Here is a 17999-nt window from a genome sequence, read left to right on the forward strand (position 1 = left end):
CTTCTCTAGTCTTTTTCCATTACTGCTGTATTTTTTAAGCTCACAGTAAAGGGAAAAAAAAGGAAAAAGAACAAAGAGGTCAAATATCAACCACCCAGGTACTATTCAGCATGTCATCATCATTTTGAGATGTAACATATTCAAGATAAAGATGCCTTGTTTCCATTCCTCCCCCTGCCTCAGGTTTAGTTTGCATCATTCAGGTGAGGTAGATTAGTTAGGTACCAGTGAGAGTTAAGCTAATAGCAAGGCTTGTCAAAAAATAAGGCTGGTCCATAGGAGGAACACCAGGAACTGCACAGGGACACGAGTACCCCCTCTTCAATACATGCCTCTTTCACCAGGCTGTGGTATATCCAGGTCTGACTCTGAACCATTAAGGAAAGGATCCTCAGAGACCAGAGCAGTCCTGGGCAATTGCTTTCTTGGTAGTTTATTGTAGTTTAAGGCAAACATGAAAAATTACCCAGATTCCATAGAAAAGAGTGGGAGAGCACAGAGCTTTACTTTGGTGTTCTGCATGGGGACTGAAACACAAAATGCCAACCGCTTCCCAGCTGCCCTTGCAGCTGGCAAAAGATTTCCTTTTAAAGATGCAGGTCACAGCAGGCAAAATGGCAACATTTCTGTTTGGCTGAAGAGCTACTGCAGCACTTTTAAAAATTGACATACTTGCCAGCATCCACTAAAAGAAGTCACCCCCTCCACTTCAAACTAGAAAAGAAAACCCTCAATATCAAAAAAACCCTCATGCTGAAAAAACATGCTTTTTACAAATATATTTCCTAGGTTTTGCATTTTTTCTTTGGAAATATTTGTCAAACACTAACAAGCATATATGTCTACTCATCTTCTTTGTAGGAGGGGTCCACACAAAAGCTAAATTAAGTCTGCTCTTCGCAGAGTCTTTCTGCAGTCAATAGAGATGGGCTCTTCCAGAGGACAGTTTGGAGCCAGAACCTGAATTAGGCAGGCAAAACTGTCCTCTGGAGAAGACACACTCTCTTGCTAATGACTATCGAAAACACCAAGGGAGGGTAGTCTCCCTAGCCTAAAATTATCCCTCGAAAATAATTCCTCCCCTCCTTATGTTGACTTCTTCACACATATCAGTACTCAGTTTTTTCAAGAGCTAGTAATAAGTGACACCACCATCAATGCTTACACATGGGGACTGATTCATCACAGCAGAGCCATTAGAAGGAAATGCATTATTCTTAATAGAGAGAACTGCACACTCACATGGTCTCTTCCCAAGAAAGTTCTTAAATCCTGTGGGAGTCAGATGTCGGGAACAGTGCAACTAGCACAAGCAGACACTGTTCTTTGACAGATAAGTCAGCAATCCATTGCTCAGATGTAATTTATTGTAATAAATGCTGTCTTGCATATCAGATATATTCCTTTTCACGTTGTAGTTATCAACACCCTTCAGTCTTGAACAGAGGACGGCCGTTGACCCTCCACATGCAGCTGTTATAAATATGCTGGCTGCTTCCCTCTTCCCTGCCAGGATTAGTTGGACAGGAGCTGCTCAGTCCTGAGAGCCATATCTCACAGAAATTTGACTTCTATTAAAACATCACCCCCACAGACCTGAGCCAGCCACAGCACAAGCCCAGTGACCAGAACATGCTGGGAGAGACCACACCATGCAACTCTGGTGCCCCTCACTGAGCGTGTAAATGCTGATCTGACTACTTCATGGCTGGAAGGAGAAAGGAGTATTGTATCTGTGAAGCTCAATAAAGCAAAGCGCAATAAAACGAGGTATGCCTGTAGCAGAAAAAGCAGAAGAACAAATAAACATTTCCTTAGGGCGGAAGCTTTTCCAGCCCTAAAATCAGAGATCAGCTTCCTCCTGTGTATAAGGTAAGTTAACATCCAGTAAGTGGCAACCTCATTTTTCAGTACTAATAAGATGGAATCTACCAGTAGCCCCAGAGGCAGACTTCCAGGCACAGAATATTCTTAAAAAGAGAAGGAAAGAAATAAGGGGGGGGGGGGGGGGGGAGTTAAACATACACCTTGTATACGTTCAACCTTCAGGCACCCCTGGGGAATGACCTGTTTATCCACTGTAGATGGCAGTCCACTACCCAATATTATCCTGTTAATACACTCTAACCTTGACATCAAGGGCTAACAGAGGGCAATTCCGCTTCCATGTTCATTCAGTCCTCGGTCCTTCAGAAGAGGTTCACAATCATGGTGTTGATTAACACTAAGTGTGGTTATTACAACTTATTTCTATCATAGAAATTTAATTACGACCAAGCTACTTTAACAGAGGCTACCAGATAACAACTTTGGCTGGTCTAAAAACTCCGTATTTCCATTCTTTAGGAAATTCTGATGTTTCAAATCAAAGCAAATTAACTTTTCTCCTCTGAATGAGGGTAAAAACAAAAAATAATTCAGCACAAATACATTCCAAGGAATAATATCAACTATTTGTTATTTCAATAAACAGCATTACGAGTTAAGATGAACAACCGATTGTGTTTTTCACCTATTTTGTGAAAACAAAATTAGCATCTCCCCCAGAAGTTTTCAGCTGGAAGATATCATTATGTCAAAATTTTAAAAAATGTTACACTGGAAGTTTTTCAGGCAGCCTTCTTCATTATATAAAATTTGAATTACAAAAGAATGCATATGTTATGGTACCTTCACAGGTATTACTTCATGCCCAACTTTCTCTTTTAATTTAGAAAGAGGTATCACCTCATTTTAAGGAATAATCCTGTGTTTTCCCATTGTGCTGCTCTGTTTGAACAGATCCTTTACAGAACATCTTTGAAATCTCTCTCATGTTTTTGCATACACCCACAGGTCAGCCTCTTTAGGAATGAGCCCTTTAGACACACCTGTTTGTTTTCATCATTGACTTGTGTGTATACCTCTGTCATTAGAGTTACGTGCCGATGTGTACTGTTGTGCCTGCAAAAGTAACGCTACCCCAAAGAGATTCTTTAAGATGATCTCACTGTTTTGCATTTATCCTCCTATTAATGTTTTCATACATAATAGAAGCTGCTTTGTCTGCATGTGTAGTAAATTCGCCTCATTGTCTTACAACCTTGCTGTGAAAAGCTGTTAGAATTGATTCACAATAGGGCCAACATTTCCATCAAGCAAATATCACTCTCGGCACCTGACAAATTGTGACACTGTTTTCAGAACGACTGAATCAGAAACAAAGCTCCAGCTCAACACTTGCAGCAGAGGAGGCAGGGGGAACTGGGAAGGGGATGGTGAAGGGGCTCCCTGGCCCAGCCACCACGCAGAGAGCGAGGAGAACTGCCCAGGCACAGCAAGACCAGGGGGAGCATTTTCTGCCCGCGACTCATGTTGCCCGTGCAAGAGGGCAGGGGAGCTGACTTGCCAGGGAACAGCCTTTTGAGACAGCAGCCTGCTTCTCTTGCCAGAGGTGAATTCACATCTTTCCCTTTCCCTTCAGCCCTTGGATTGAATCAGAGAAAGCTGGGCTGTGATTTTCCACCCTGGATCATTTCCTCCCTGTTTTCTCTTTCTCACCACTAATGGCCTCTTTCAAGCTTGGAAATGTTGCTGTTATAAAGCACTACCTTGTGAACCCTCAGCCAGACTTCCCACACTCCCTTCCTTTCCTCACCTCATCTGGTAATTGCTTGTGACCCTCAGCACAGGTCACATTGGAAATGTCTGTTCCTGGTCAGCTGAAGGGCTGAATGATCAAAACTACTTTCTGTGACCTACAGAACCATCAAATTTAAGCAGAGGGGAGAAGCAGGCTTACACCTGAGCTTCCAGACCCAACTGTGGGCCCACATCCACATCCTCCAGGAGATACTCAGCTGCAGCTTTCATTTAGTAAGATACACAGCTGCAGAGATTAGCAAAAGAAGGTCATTGGCAGCAGAAAGGCAAGGCCCTCTGATATCTGGCAACTCATGTGTGGAAGAAGATGATCTCCAATTTTTAGGAGGCCAAAGACATGAGTAATTCCAGGAGAAGGGCCAAAGAAAGTGAATTACTGACTTTTTCTGCTAAGTCAGGACAGGCACATAATCAGTATGTGATGAAAGATTTCACAGCTGCTGTCTGTGTGTATTGGAAATGTAAGCAGCTATTATATGAACAGGTTGAGGATATTTTCACATTCCTGCCAGAGCTGATGATAGAATTCGATTTTGTTACTTTCCTTTCTGTGCTAAGGATATAGGGATGAGGAGAGAAAGCAGTATTACCCAACCCAGGGATTAGGGGAGGCTTTTCTTTAAAATTCCCTGTTACCTGATCTCTGGCATTTTCCCCAGACACTTGAGGTGAAAACTGGGAGGAATGCATTGCTTCATCTTGAATAGACTGATTCTGGGTAACTACATATGAGGAAATTAAAAATAGTTGTGCACTGCACTAGAGATCTCTTCCACTTACCAGAAATAGCCAGTGGAGATATCTGAGCTCTGTGTCTTTAATGAAAGAAAAAGAAGAAGGGATCAGAATTTGGCTCCATTCAAAAAAAAAGGAAAAAAAAAAATCACGTACAAGGTTTCTCTGAAACACTGTCATTAGGAGGAGAGCTCACATACAAGCTTTCTGGGTCCATCCTGCCCTGGGAAGCATTTCAAAGGGAGCTTCTTCCAGCTTGAAACTATGCCCAAAGGCTGGAGTGAACATAACTAATGCAGGGAAATGCTGCACTTGGCTTGCGTTGCTGATAATCCTCACGTTTCCAGAAGGGGTGAGGCAGGAATCCGGGCAGGAGCTCACCACAGGCCAGGAGAGCCCACACTGTCCCTGGGGAAGTGCATGCAGTATCCTTTCCAAAAAACCTTCAATCCAGCCAGCCTTCCCTTTGGAGCACACCAAAGTCTTCCAGGCTAGACTGTCACTGCCTATTCCTGCTAAGGATTAAGGTTTTCCCCTCCTTTTAACAGTATTCAGGTTTGCTAGGTAAGGGGATGTGGGAAAGAACTGTCACCCCTAAATCACTTGTTTGAATGCCATCAAGTTAGCAGTTTCTAAACACTGTATTTGAGATTTGTGAGGGGACATGTGAAGCGCTACATTGGTCTCAGTCCAGCTAACCACCTCAGCCTCACAGCCAGCACTAGTCATCCCTCCCTCTATCTGCTGAAAGAAGAGAAACCAAGAGCTCAGAAGACAGATAGCAAATAACCCAATACTCAACAATCTTGCTGGTTTCCCTGGATCACAGCACAGTTATCAAATGATGATATGGCTCCCTTCAGACTTGTGAAATAGAAAACATTGTTTCAGCCTGGACAGTACATAGCAAAATAAGATTCTCAAGACCAAAAAAGGGTCTGTCTGGCATCACAGCGCTGCTCTGTGTTCAAACCACTGCCAGCCCACCCCAGTGCTAACTGCTTACTATGCAACAACGGGGTCTGTTGAACACTTTTCAGCATTCCTTCAGCAGCTTTGGAAAAGCTGGAGAGAGCAACTGGCGCCACCTCCCCTTTGCCACAGGTTTGCATTACTGTGACTGGGAAAAGTTCAAAACCAGTCTCCATCTTTATTTCCTGTTGCAGATAGAAGATGTACATAATCACTTCACAACCACTGCACCATACTCCTCCACAATAGGACTGTTAAAACTCCAGTACTGCAAATGTAAAGGGGGAAAGGAAGCAGCTTATGATGAACATCTTGATAATAAAGCATCAGAGTTGCAGCACCAGATTGTAAAGCGCGCACTAGCCATGGGAGGCAGGAAAAAAAATGATAGAGCAAACTGAATAATTTAAAGGCAATCTCATAGAATATTATGCACAGTATTTGTGTACCTGCATGTTCCTCGCTCACTATACTATGCACCATGCAGCCCCAGGTACGTAAACCCACTCAGACCACCAGTGCATCTGCAGGAATCAGAAAGCAGAAGACAGACAGAAGTATGTTCCAAGATGAAGAAAGGGCCACAGAGACATACTAAAGAATAGAAGGGAGCAACTAGAAAATACTAAAGAAATCCAGAAATTCTATCACAGTAAAAATTGGCCAGGAACAAAACAAATATAGTGAGAAACTATCCCTTCTGAAGTGCAATATACTGCCCTAGAAGAGAAGTGACAGCTGAAACTGTCGGCTACCTGCAGAGGCAAAATGAAAAATAAAGAGCAGCTTAAGTTCCTCTCAGCTAATGGAAGACCACCGCAACCAAACATGCGGGCTGCATTGGTACTGCTGCTAATTCCTTCTTCAATGTCATTTTAAATCAGGCTAAAACCTGAAGGTGACTACAGTGCCAGCAGCAACAGATCCTATAAGCACAAGCAGCTGACAACACACCAGTACTGGATATCCCTTAAGGCAAACACAAAGGCCCTTTTCTTTTGTTTCCTATCTACACGGGTTTGTAACGTGAATTCTTTCAATGTCTCAGCTTACAACTAACCTCAAAATTCATAATGAAACTTTATTCGCAGCTCTGGCATTTCACTTGCTTTCATAGGAGAGTCCATTGCCCTCCAGGGTATCATTTTGAAACCATAAGTCAGGTTAACATCAGCAAATAATAACCAAGGACCTAGCCATGCTTGCACCTACACATGGCATCTCATCACCTTCAGAGAACCTACAGGGTGCAGTGCTTGAGCTGGAATGAAACTCAATGTGTTTTCACAACAAAAGGATATACTCCTGGGATCATTCGCTAATTGGATAAAAGCATAAGAACTACCCCATTACCATCCCCAGGGGAAACTCATTAGCAACCTAATGAAATAAAGCCATGACAGGAAGGTATTTTCTCATCATCTTTTAATGCTAACAGGCTTCAAAGTCATTTCCCTTCTTCACCCTCTCCTCCAGTCCCCAGAAACCCCATGCCACCTCTCAGAGCATCACAGACAGTCCCCTCTCCTGAATAATACACAACACCAGAGAGCAGTTTCAGAGCACAAAGGGATTCTAAACTGTTCAACTCATCATCTTTGATGAATCTGTGTAATTGAAGCTTAATCCCTGCCCCACTTGGAAAATGTTCCCCAGCAGGTCAAGTTGCCTGATGAGTCATACAGTTTAGAAAGTATAATCCAGCTATTAGGGTTTTTGCATTTTGTTTTAAAGAAAGGCCAAGCTCAAAACATTTAAAAGAAGTTACAAATACCAGCACAAATTTTACTATTTTTGAAATTTTTTGAAATTAGTGAAATTACAAATATTGAAATGAGTACTACATAAGCATGTCTATATTAAAAAGTAGGAAGTTCTTTTTCTATTCCTATAAAGACTGACCAAGTTACACATCAGGTCATAGCCCAAACCCTCTTTTCTTATAGCCCTAATCAGACATCCTTTAGTCCTAGACATTAAAGACACATTCCTTAGCACTGGCTAGGGAGGAATAGAAAATTTTTAATCCATCTGAAGAGGATAATACAAAGCAAGACAAGGTATTCACCTACCAAATTCCTACTATGTGCACCCACATCTCCCACCAGTCTTGCCAGCCACAACCACCTTCCTCCAAATCCCTGAATCTTCAGAAAGAAGCCCGCATCTCTCCGCCAATGGCTCTTATCAATAAGCCAAACAGCCTAAGTCATCAATATAATCTCTGCAATGGATCTATAGCCCAGCTGAGGCTATAGGGCAGTCCATGGCACAAGTCCCCCGATCCCAATGAGTAAACTCATTGCTGATGGAATATACCTCACTGGCAGCCCGAGGGACTGACATCCTACATATATTCATATTCCACATTTATCCACAAAGGTACCCAGGACAAGCAACAACACAGAAAGTTGGTATGAGGCATACTAACTTTCTAAGTAAAATGAAACACCTCTTGTCTCTCTTGGCCATCTGTCTATGGCAGTGGGGATCAGTGTTAGGTAACATGCAGTGCCAGCAGTCTGGAAAACTTTTTAGTAGGAATTTGAAGACACAACCCCTCAAAAAAAAGGCAGACAGACCAGATAAAATAGCAATTTCCCATTATGATCTGTAATTTATAAACATCAATAAGCCTTCAAACAGCTGTTAAATGGAAGGGATTCTGGAAGTGCCAATCAGAGCTTCTCTCCCTCCCCCTCTTCACCCTCCATCTACCTTTATGCTGAGCCATTTTAGCAAGTCAGTCGAAGGCTCTAAGAAATCCAGGACATCTTTCAATACCCCGTGGCAGCCTCAGGCTAGTGCAGTTCTTTAAAAGTGAACTGTCCCATTTGCTTAATGCACAAATAATTCAGAGGCAAAACTTGGGTTACTGTAACATATAACAAGATCAAATTATAATATTCATGCACGACTGTCCTCTGCCTCTCCCCCACTTTCAGGTTTTCTCTGAAAGTCAGTCTTGATTCTTCTTTTCCCTTTTATCCTAGAAGAGAGGCCTACTATCTAGTCCCACTTTGTCACGCAGACTCCATGTGCTATCTTGGACAAGTCACTTCATTTTCCTTTGTCTCAGCCTTGCACATCTGTAAAGCTGTAATCCATAAGTGAGAGTACCTACCTAAAAAGGCAGTGTAGCACCTCATTCTTTGTGAATCCACTTTGAGAAACAGAGATGAAGTATAATGGACAAGTATTAGATTTTGCTTAAGGTAAGGCTCTGATCTGGGCACCAGATTTTCTCCTGTAAACACAAAAAAACAAAATACCAACAAAAACAAACAAACAAACATCCCCTTCCTTGGCACTGCGTTGTTTCCTACTCCTCAGCAGACTCCTCAGCAGACCAAGACAAGGGAATTGAGGTCTTCTGTAATTAAGAAGAACTCTAGAGAAATTTGATGTCAAAACCCCCCCTTTTCTCCCTAACTACAGTCACCCCAAGCCCAGTGTTATTCTCATAAATGGATTCAGACACAGTGTGGATGGCAGGAAGGCTGTACAGGAGCATGGCTGACCTCTGGCACACAACAGTCAGCACACACTAAGCAGGGTAGTACTGGTGGGAAGGCTGCAAAAATCTTAATCTTCATCAACAAAATCCTCCCTGACTTCATTTACAAACAAAATGCAAATGACAGGTTTCAAGAGGGGCAAAAAAAGAGCCCTTTTGAGTTGACCAAGATGCTATCATCTCCCTCATCAGCAGCACAGAGTGGGTTGTATGTGCACAACGGCCCCATCAGAAGTTCAGCACCACTGAGAGATGGGGTATGAGAGAATTCGGGGGGCACCACACCACAGGCCACATTGCGCATCAAGGAATCAGTCATTCCATACGCCAACATGGCCACAATGGACGAAGCAGGAAAAGAGAGAAATACAAAAGAGAGCAGCATAGACTGAAATGAGAGCTGAAACAGGAGAGCCCTCATGGTTTTAGATGGGCCTACAATCTTTGAGCATTGGGCTTAGAAAGAGCTCTTGGCAGAGCACTTTCAATGAGACCTACGGCCTTCATCATGAGCAAACAGGTTAACATTTTATAGACACAAAAATGCATAACCTCAGATGAAAGGATAGTTTAATAAAGGCGAAAAAACTGCATGCCATGCACTGGCATTAGCAACCCAATTGTCGCTAATGACAGCCCTTCATCTTAAATTCCTGCACATTTACACAGAGCTTGCACACACCAAGGCCCCCAAACACACAGGCCACCCAGATACACTTTTCTCAGCACACCCAAAGCCAAGAAATTATTTAGTAGAAAGTATAGATGATTTTCCCACATAGCTGCAACATGGAAAACACACGGCAGAGTCCTCTATGCCTGTGTTCTGCTGTACCCTTCCTTCACACTACTGACGTTATTCATCCCAACATCACCCTAACCACACACAGCCATCAAATACCCAGCACTGACCCATATGCAGGCTCCTACAGACTCTGTACACATATACGTAAAAATACGCAGAGCCTTCTCTTAATGTATTCTTCTGCCTTTTTTCATATACACACAGTGACACACAGCTTCTGTCTGTTAAGACTGACAAATGGTCAAATCACTCGAAAACCAAAAGAGCACAAGGTAGGGGTTGGGAAGGGGGGGAGGGGTGCAGAGAAGTCATCAGGGCACACAGGTGAATAGTATAATTGAGCTAATGAATCTCTCCAGCTTACAAAGGGTTAAAAAAACCTTTGTAGGAAAACACACACAGAAAAGAGCCCCAACTTTCCACTTCCATTTTATTCCAAGGCAAAATTCCCCATAGTCAGTTCTGCAACTGGAAGAGATTGCCTCAAAGCTGTAAGTCTCCTTTGCCTGATTTTCTCCTTCTCCCCACTCATCCCCCACCTTTTCTATAACATCTGGGAAAGCCTTTGACAATTATTGTCAGCATCTCACACCCAGGCTGGGCTGGATTTACAGACAAAGAAGTAGAAGGAGCACAGAAGAGCAATGCATATAATGCATCACCTTCCCAGCAGCCCTGCCAAATTGCCAAGTTTGCCAAATAAAAAGCTGGCAGAAGTTTGGTGAGGCTTCAAGCAAATCATTTTTATCAGCCCCATGACTGACCTGGGTGGGAACAGCTGCTCACATATTCCAAAGGACTAGCCAAAACAAAAGTGTCTTTCTACCCCATCACATTTATCTGATTCAGCATTTATTACCATCACCTGGGGCAGTCCCAGGGCTATCTGAATCTACAGGTTTGTGTTGGTGCTACTTAACAGCTTCATTATCTACTCAGAGGCCCCCTTTCAAATTGATTCTGCATTTTTCTACTTCTGAGCATGTACATAATTCCATTGGAGGTCACAGGTAGCTTTACTGATAATTATCATTCAAGAATATGTCTTTTGCAAAGTATTGCTAGCCTTATATACAAAAGGGAAAATGTAAGACACATGGCTTAAACTGGAAAAACAGTCCATTACTTTGTGTGACCTAGAGACACTGGGGGCCAGATTTGCAGCCAGAGCATTAAGTATAAACCTATCTTTCCCACAGTATTATTATTCTTGTTTCTGAATTGTCCTAGCCTTTTTCAGCATTTTATTCCAACACAGAACTTCCAACTCCTTCCTCAACACTTCATGCATAAAAGAGTTTCATAAGTGCCCCTTCTTGTACCCAAAAGGGTGACGTGACACATTTTGGGAGATAAAGCAGTGATGGCTGTTTCAGGTGGGAAAGTAAACAGACTCACTGTTATGAGGGGGTGGTACCAACTCAGTACAGTACATACCCCAAACCCTAACAACTCTAACTGTAAGCAGCTCTTACAAGATTAGGCTAGTGAGTGAAAATTATTTTCTTGACATTTAGTAGAAGATAAAAGTTCATCTGTCTTCATGCAGAAGAACCTCAGTAATTTATAGAAATAGGAGACCTATTAAGAAGCAAGGAAACTTGAGTATAAGAAATCAGTACAATCAAAATATCAAAGGGTTTGCGTTGGGTGTTTTTGTTTTTATAAATGTCATTCAGTTTTAATTATTTATAATCTTCACAATACACAAGTAAATGCTGTCATATTTTATAAAATAATGAAGTCTTAGTAATAGGAGACACTTCTATCATCCTGACTCTATTTAATATTTGCTGAGAAGTGATGTGAGTTGTGTGATCATTATCATTTCTGCAAATAACTGAAGCAAAAGATTAGGATGTTTCCTATTACTTAAAGTTCTGTTTTGGTCTGAAGACGCATCTGTAGTCCCAGGTATTTATATTATATTCTCTGTGTTATCAGAGCACATCAACAGTGATGAGACTTTTTTAAAATCAAGGATCTCCATGGATTTCTATGCCATAACTTTTTCCCTTCATAAGCAGTAACAGAAGTCACTATTTATAACTCTGGCTGCTTTTTGCCACAACAAGCAATCAGATATCCCTGATGGCACAGGAGATGAAGACAGTTTGATTCTTGACTTCTATTTGCTGGCCTACCTACATAATACAGGGGAAGGGGAAAAAAAAGGAATAACTTACATCCCAGATTTGTTCGGGAAGTCAGAGAGAAACATCAAACATAGTAACTCAAACTGCTTGTTTTAGGCAGAGATATTTCTGAGTGGAAGTGGACTACCAATGGACATGGTGAGTTAAGAAAACCACCGCCTCCAGCCACTTCCATTACTCGAAGTAAAACACATTGTTTCCTATTCAGGCAAATTCACCTTAGTCAAATAAAAAGCACGATAAGCAAGTAACGAGGCTGCTGCATATTAACAGCATGTAACTCTATGGCTTTACTTTTGAAAAACCCTAAGCCATCTAACAGCAAGATTCCTAAAGTCTGCCACCCACCGCTTCGAGCAAAAGCTTCCTCCACTTGGCCAAAATTAAATTACATTTCTTTAGGTAAGCTATTCCAGAGTGACAACTCTTCGCTAAAGTCCACGTTAAGCTCTCACAAGAGGGCCATAACAACTTTACACATAGGGATGACCTTATTTTTATGTCCAGTGCCACTAATCAAGATTGCCTGGATTTCTAAATAGTAAATATTAAGAAACTTTAAAACATTTGCATTATTTATGGTTTTCTTTGACTTTTTAATAGTTCTCTAAGCTTAAACAGTTCAAATGACAGCATTACATTTCAGCTGAAGTTTTCAGAGCTGCAAGCACCTGCAGGAAACCTGCAGGAAACAGCTTTATTTACAGGGCTTTCTGTAGCTATTTCCTTTTATTGTGGAAATATTCTTACTGAGCTTCTCTTTGGTAAAATCTGAATTTCTCTTTATTTCAAAAGTTAATTTGGGGAAAGCTACATTGACATGTACTTTATCTAAAAGAGAACATGAAATTACTCACAGAACTTTGCCGTGGATAAATTGTAATAAAAACCAAAAGGAAACAAAAGCTTACTTGCTACCTTTGTGTGACAGTGTCTAGTTAATGTTCAGCTGGGTCTAGTAGTGTAGGAGGTAAATACTCCTCTGAGAACCAGCCAGTTTTAAGGGAGCATTTCTCTTTGGCAGAGGTACACATTTGATTCACTCTTTTTTTATTTGCCAATTTCTTCACGGGGCAGGGGGGATCTGAACTTTTGGTTCGATCAGTTTACGAGAAAAAACATGTTTCGTTTTGTGAGCCCATGGTTCAGACTTCTAAGCATAAATGCCAAAAAGCCTTTCAGATACTTAATTCCATATTTGTATGATAAAAATTAGCACTAAAATGGCTGCTAAGCTGTGGCATCCTGATGTTAGCATCCAAATATTAAGTAGGTTGGCTTGATTTAAGCACATGAGGCTCAGAAGAGAGACCATTTCTCTGCGCTTTCATTTAGTCTGGACAGGCACCAGATCTGCAAAGTATCCCTAATCAAGGGACTGACACTTCTGATTACAGTGTCCTCCCTCGGCAGCCCCGCACTGCCAGAGGGACTAGTGGTACATCCTGGCTGTCGGCGGATCTCCGGCAGCACCACCTATTACAGTGTCATGCATCAGGAAGGGCAGGCGCCCCATCTGCAAATTAAGATCCACTTAAGTAATGTGTGTTGGCAGCACACACATGCACACACACAGAAACAGACACACTTTAAACCCATTAGCTCCTGCACAAGCACAGATAAGTGGCATATCCCCACTGTGTATGTATACATGATTACATCATATTACTAGAAAGAAAACAGTAAGCAAACATTTATCCTTAATGGAATGAAGAGCTTTTGGTGCAGACAATGAGTTTTGGAACATCAGATACAAGGTGGGCGTACAATAGCTGGGAACATAGCAAGGTCAGTAGGATTTTTGGAGCTCTCTGGGCAACACAGCTATATTATTCAAAGCAGGTTTGTTGCTTGGTTTATTCTAGATCACAAAACCTGACAGTTTGATATGGGGGACAAACACACCTACATATGTATTAAATGTAAAATGAATGTGCATAGTAAATACAGCAATTTCTGCACTGCAAGCCATATCTCAGCTACGTTACTGATGGCTATGGTTCTAGAGAAACTAACGAGTCATGTGTATGCAGTAACCACGTAATTACCTAAACAGATCTACTTAACAATGAAAACAGTTGTTGTTTGGTAACAAAAAAATGGGGGGGGGAATGGAACTTTTAGGCAAATTCTGGTAAACCATGGTTGCATATGGTAGGGAGTGATTAACATAAAGTTGATACAGGAAATATTTTTCTTGTTCTTCGCCTTCCTTTTTTCCCTCATGACAATACCTTGACCACTCTGAGTCACCCTGTTTCATTTCTTCCCTTGTCACCAACAGAATTGTTTACTTGTATTTGCATGAATCTGCATTATTTTAAGCAAGTTCCAACTGTGTTTTTTTCTGCACTTGTAAATACAGATATGTGGGTGTACATCAGTAATATACCTGCAGATAGGATCCTAAATGAGCCTTTTGAAAGCTGGTGTGGAGCCTTGAATAACTTCTATTGCACTAGCATATAAGGGAGGCCAAATGCTGGCATAAATAGATTTTCCTGCATGTTATATAGTCATATACATTTACAAATGTATTTCAGCACCATAATTTACTGATAGAAAAGGTAGCAATTTAAGGAGGCTGGGTAGGGGGAGGGAGAGCGCAGCAGAGGTCCTTAGTAAAAATCTTCCACTCTTGTATCTGCTCAGATTGTTCTCTCTATAGGAAAATGAGAGAGTGAACATTATTTGTAGGAAGCCAGCCCCAAAAGAAGTGGAAGTGTGGAAATCCAAAGATGCAAAGAGAATGTACTTTCTTACACATATTCTAAGTCAAGCAGAATGAGTTATCTGCCTCAAGAGATGCTTAGTAAAAGACTTTTAATCTAAAGGTTCAAGACTTGTACACTTGCCTAGATGGGGGAGTGGAGTGGCAGAAGGAAGAAGAGAAATAAACCTTACATTTCCTCCTATCAGCATTTATTATAAAACCTTTACACATATATGCCATGCAGAAAAACTGAAGAATCCCCCTGCCTTTAACACACTTCTAGATAATCTAGAAAACAGGGCATTATAAGTAGATTTTGATATTTTCCCCCAAGAAGGGAAGATGCCAGGACTAATGAAATAAAGAGAAAATGTGTAGCCCGACTAAAAACACATGTAAAATTTATTGCAAACTTTATCCCTCCTGTACCAAGGGCAGGCATATGTTAGCAGCCCTGTCTCACAAGCTGTTACCTCCATAGCCCACCTTCACCTGCAATAGGCACAACTTGCTGCTATATAGCACACACTAGAAAAAAAAAAAAATCACAAAAGTACTGAGAGATGAAGCATGAATATAACGTCCTCTAGGTGTCCACTAAGTTCCCCTTTTCACATCACTCACTTAATTGAGTCTCGTATGAATCATCCCAAACTTTATTCTCACCAGTCAGAAAATCAGGTCTTATGAAGTGTCTATCCATACATGAAGTATTATATAAAACTTCAGCTATGAAGACTATAATTACATCATTTTTAAAGCCTACCACATGCGGAGGCTCAAACCATTACTAAGCTGTCTCAGATATAAATTGATGGCACAAGCACATTAAAGAATTATTTCCATGTTAGAGAAGATTTTTCAGATAACATACCTAGAGCTAGAAGCCCATTTTCCTTTCCTTCCTTCCAAAGCAGAAATAAGGAGTAGCTCTCTAAGCGTTTTCTATCCTCTCGGTTAAGAGTGCTCGCCTCTAGCAGGAACCCTAGTAACTGATGGTGTGCTGCCTCCGCTGGGGCTGTGCAGCCAGAAAGCAGCCAGAATTAGGCAAGACTGGAAAACTTTTTGCATGAAGGTTCTCAAACAGCAACCAATTTCAGCACTACCAATCACTGACAGATTCTAACTGGTAACAAAAAAAGCAGACAAACCCTATTAGTTACCCATTCACCCTATTAGATAGCCATTCACGCAGGTGCATTTATATGAGGAAGAAACTCATTTATTTGGTGTGAAGCATTTGGGATAAAGGCACAGCAATACAAACGCAAGCCCCTGGTTATGAAAGTATCACCCTGCCCTGGTTATAGTGGACAGCACACCACCAAGGCGGCTGCATACTCTTGGTGTCTGGTCCACTGCCCGACAAATCGGGGGGGGGGGGGGGGTGCGCGTGGGTACCCAGCACAGTCACCCACCTACATCGCCAACCACTTGTGCTTACGTAACACCTCCCGGCAAAGATAGGGGGAGCAGAGATGGAAAGACAACTTGCACTTTATGAGACTTCCCGCAGCGAAGCTCCCCTCGGAAGCAGCATCGCCACCAGAAAAGCTTTACCAATCCCCTTCTGCGAACGCGAGCCGCTGACTTGTTATTCAGCACAGCCAAGCTGCTCCTCAGGCCCGCAGGGGAACCGGACCAGCCTATTCCCCTGGCACGTTTCTGACCCCCTTGGGCTAACTCTGAAGTCCACGCAGGCACACTGCCCCCTCGCATCTCCCCCACCGCCCCCGGCGAGAGGGGCATCACCAGCCAGCCCGCCGCACCGCGCCGCACCGGGGGCTGCTCGCCTGCTTGAGGGGTTGCTGGGGGGCTCCGGCCGGGGTGGGGGCACCCCCGCTGCGGGGCGCCGCCGCGGCCCCTGCCTGCCCTGGGGCAGGCCGCGGCGGGCGGGCTGGGCGCCCCGGCCCCGCGGCACCCACCTGTAGGACACCTGCTTCCTGAATGTGAGGCTCCGCAGCTTCTCCTCCAGCGACTCCTCGGCGGCGGCGGCCAGCGCCGGCTCCTCGGGCGCCCCAGCGGCGCCCGCCGCCTCCCCGCCGCCCTCGGCCCCCCGGCAGCCGCCGCCGCCCGCCGCCCCCGTCTCCTCCCCGCCGGCCGCGGCGGGGGGGTTCATTGCGGCGGGGCACAGCTGGCGGCTCCCCCGGCGAGGAGGGGGAGGGGGCGGCAGGCGGGGGGCGGCCGGCGGCTGCAGGCGCTGGGGGGCGGCGGGGGCCGGGGGGCCGCTGCTCCCGGGGCCCCGGGGCGCTCTGCGAGCCGCGGCGGCTGCAAATGGCAGCGCCGCCGCGCAGCATCCATCGGCGGCCGCACTGCAGCGGGGCATTGTGGGAAACTCCCGGCCGCCCCCGCCCCCCGCCCCGCCCCGCCTCCCGCCGCCCAATCGGCGCGCGGGGAGTCCGCCGCCACGCCCCCTCCCCGCCGCCACGCCCCGCCGCGCCACGCCCCTTCTAACGGCCCCCGCGGGACCGTTAAGCCGCCCCGCCGCGGGGGGCGCCGCCGAGCCCCGGGGCCGTCACGCGCCGCCTGCCGCCACCTCCCCTCAGGCACCCGGCTCGTGCCCCCGCCGTGGGCCCGAAGCCAGGCCTCCCTCCCTGGTGAAGGCGCCCCGGCGAGCGCAGCCCCGCGCAGCTCCTCTCCCACTTGTGATAGCCAAAATCTGAATGGCATTCTTTTAAAAATGATTCCCCTCAACAAAAAACTAATCGTGCTCATGCCCCTCATAAACCCTTTTCGTGTATGCACACAAAGTTACCTGGAGCTAGGCTTGTGACTCTTGCTTTAGCTTTGCCAGGTTGACTCCTAGTGCCATATTAAAAAAGCCTTTGAGAGAGAGAGGTCAAGCTCCCAAAGCATTAAACAATGCCATAATCTTCTTATACAGCATGTTTAGTTATGTATTAATCTCTTCTAAATTTTTTTCCCAGGCAATCTGAATTTAGTACACTCAGAATCAAAATAATCAACCACAAAGAGTTACCTTTTTCATAAACATTGCAGTGCCTCTTAGTAAAATAAATTGTCCTCCAGCCTTGTTTCTCCCTTCTCCCTTTTGCTCATGGGGGAAAACTTAAGACTTTCCAGGGAGCCATCAGTGTGGGACTATGTAAACGCACGAACTAGCAGTGACAATAAGATTAAATTAAGTATGGAGAAGGCCAAGGTCTGGGACTACCCAGAAATTACAGCAGGAATTCTCCTCATCCATTGCTATATTTCCTGCATCGAGAGTTAGTCCAAGGCAACATGATACAAAAAAGAAAGCCATAAGGGAAAAGGGGAGAAACATGAACAGTACTGCTGTACGGAGAAAGCAAGCCCTCCAGGAACAGATTTCAGAACCACCACGGCACACACCGATGACCTTCATGATTGGCCTTTCCCCTTCTTACGATCCCTTGGCAACAGCATAGCCAGGGGCATAATCAAAAGTAAACCAGGTAAAAGCATTTATGTGCT

At 44.0% G+C, this 17999-nt stretch overlaps 1 protein-coding gene across 1 annotated transcript in view; it reads right to left on the minus strand.

Annotated features, from left to right (window-relative positions):
- DGKI (diacylglycerol kinase iota) overlaps positions 1-16866 on the minus strand; it is a 220630-nt gene extending 203764 nt beyond the window's left edge. The window contains exon 1 of the mRNA XM_067289862.1: positions 16466-16866. Coding sequence (XP_067145963.1) covers positions 16466-16866 — 401 coding nt within the window. The remainder of the gene's footprint in view (positions 1-16465) is intronic.
- Between the last annotated feature and the right edge of the window lie 1133 nt (positions 16867-17999).

This window comes from Apteryx mantelli, chromosome 1 (assembly GCF_036417845.1).
Source record: "Apteryx mantelli isolate bAptMan1 chromosome 1, bAptMan1.hap1, whole genome shotgun sequence".
In the NCBI taxonomy this organism is placed as follows: Eukaryota; Metazoa; Chordata; class Aves; order Apterygiformes; family Apterygidae; genus Apteryx; species Apteryx mantelli.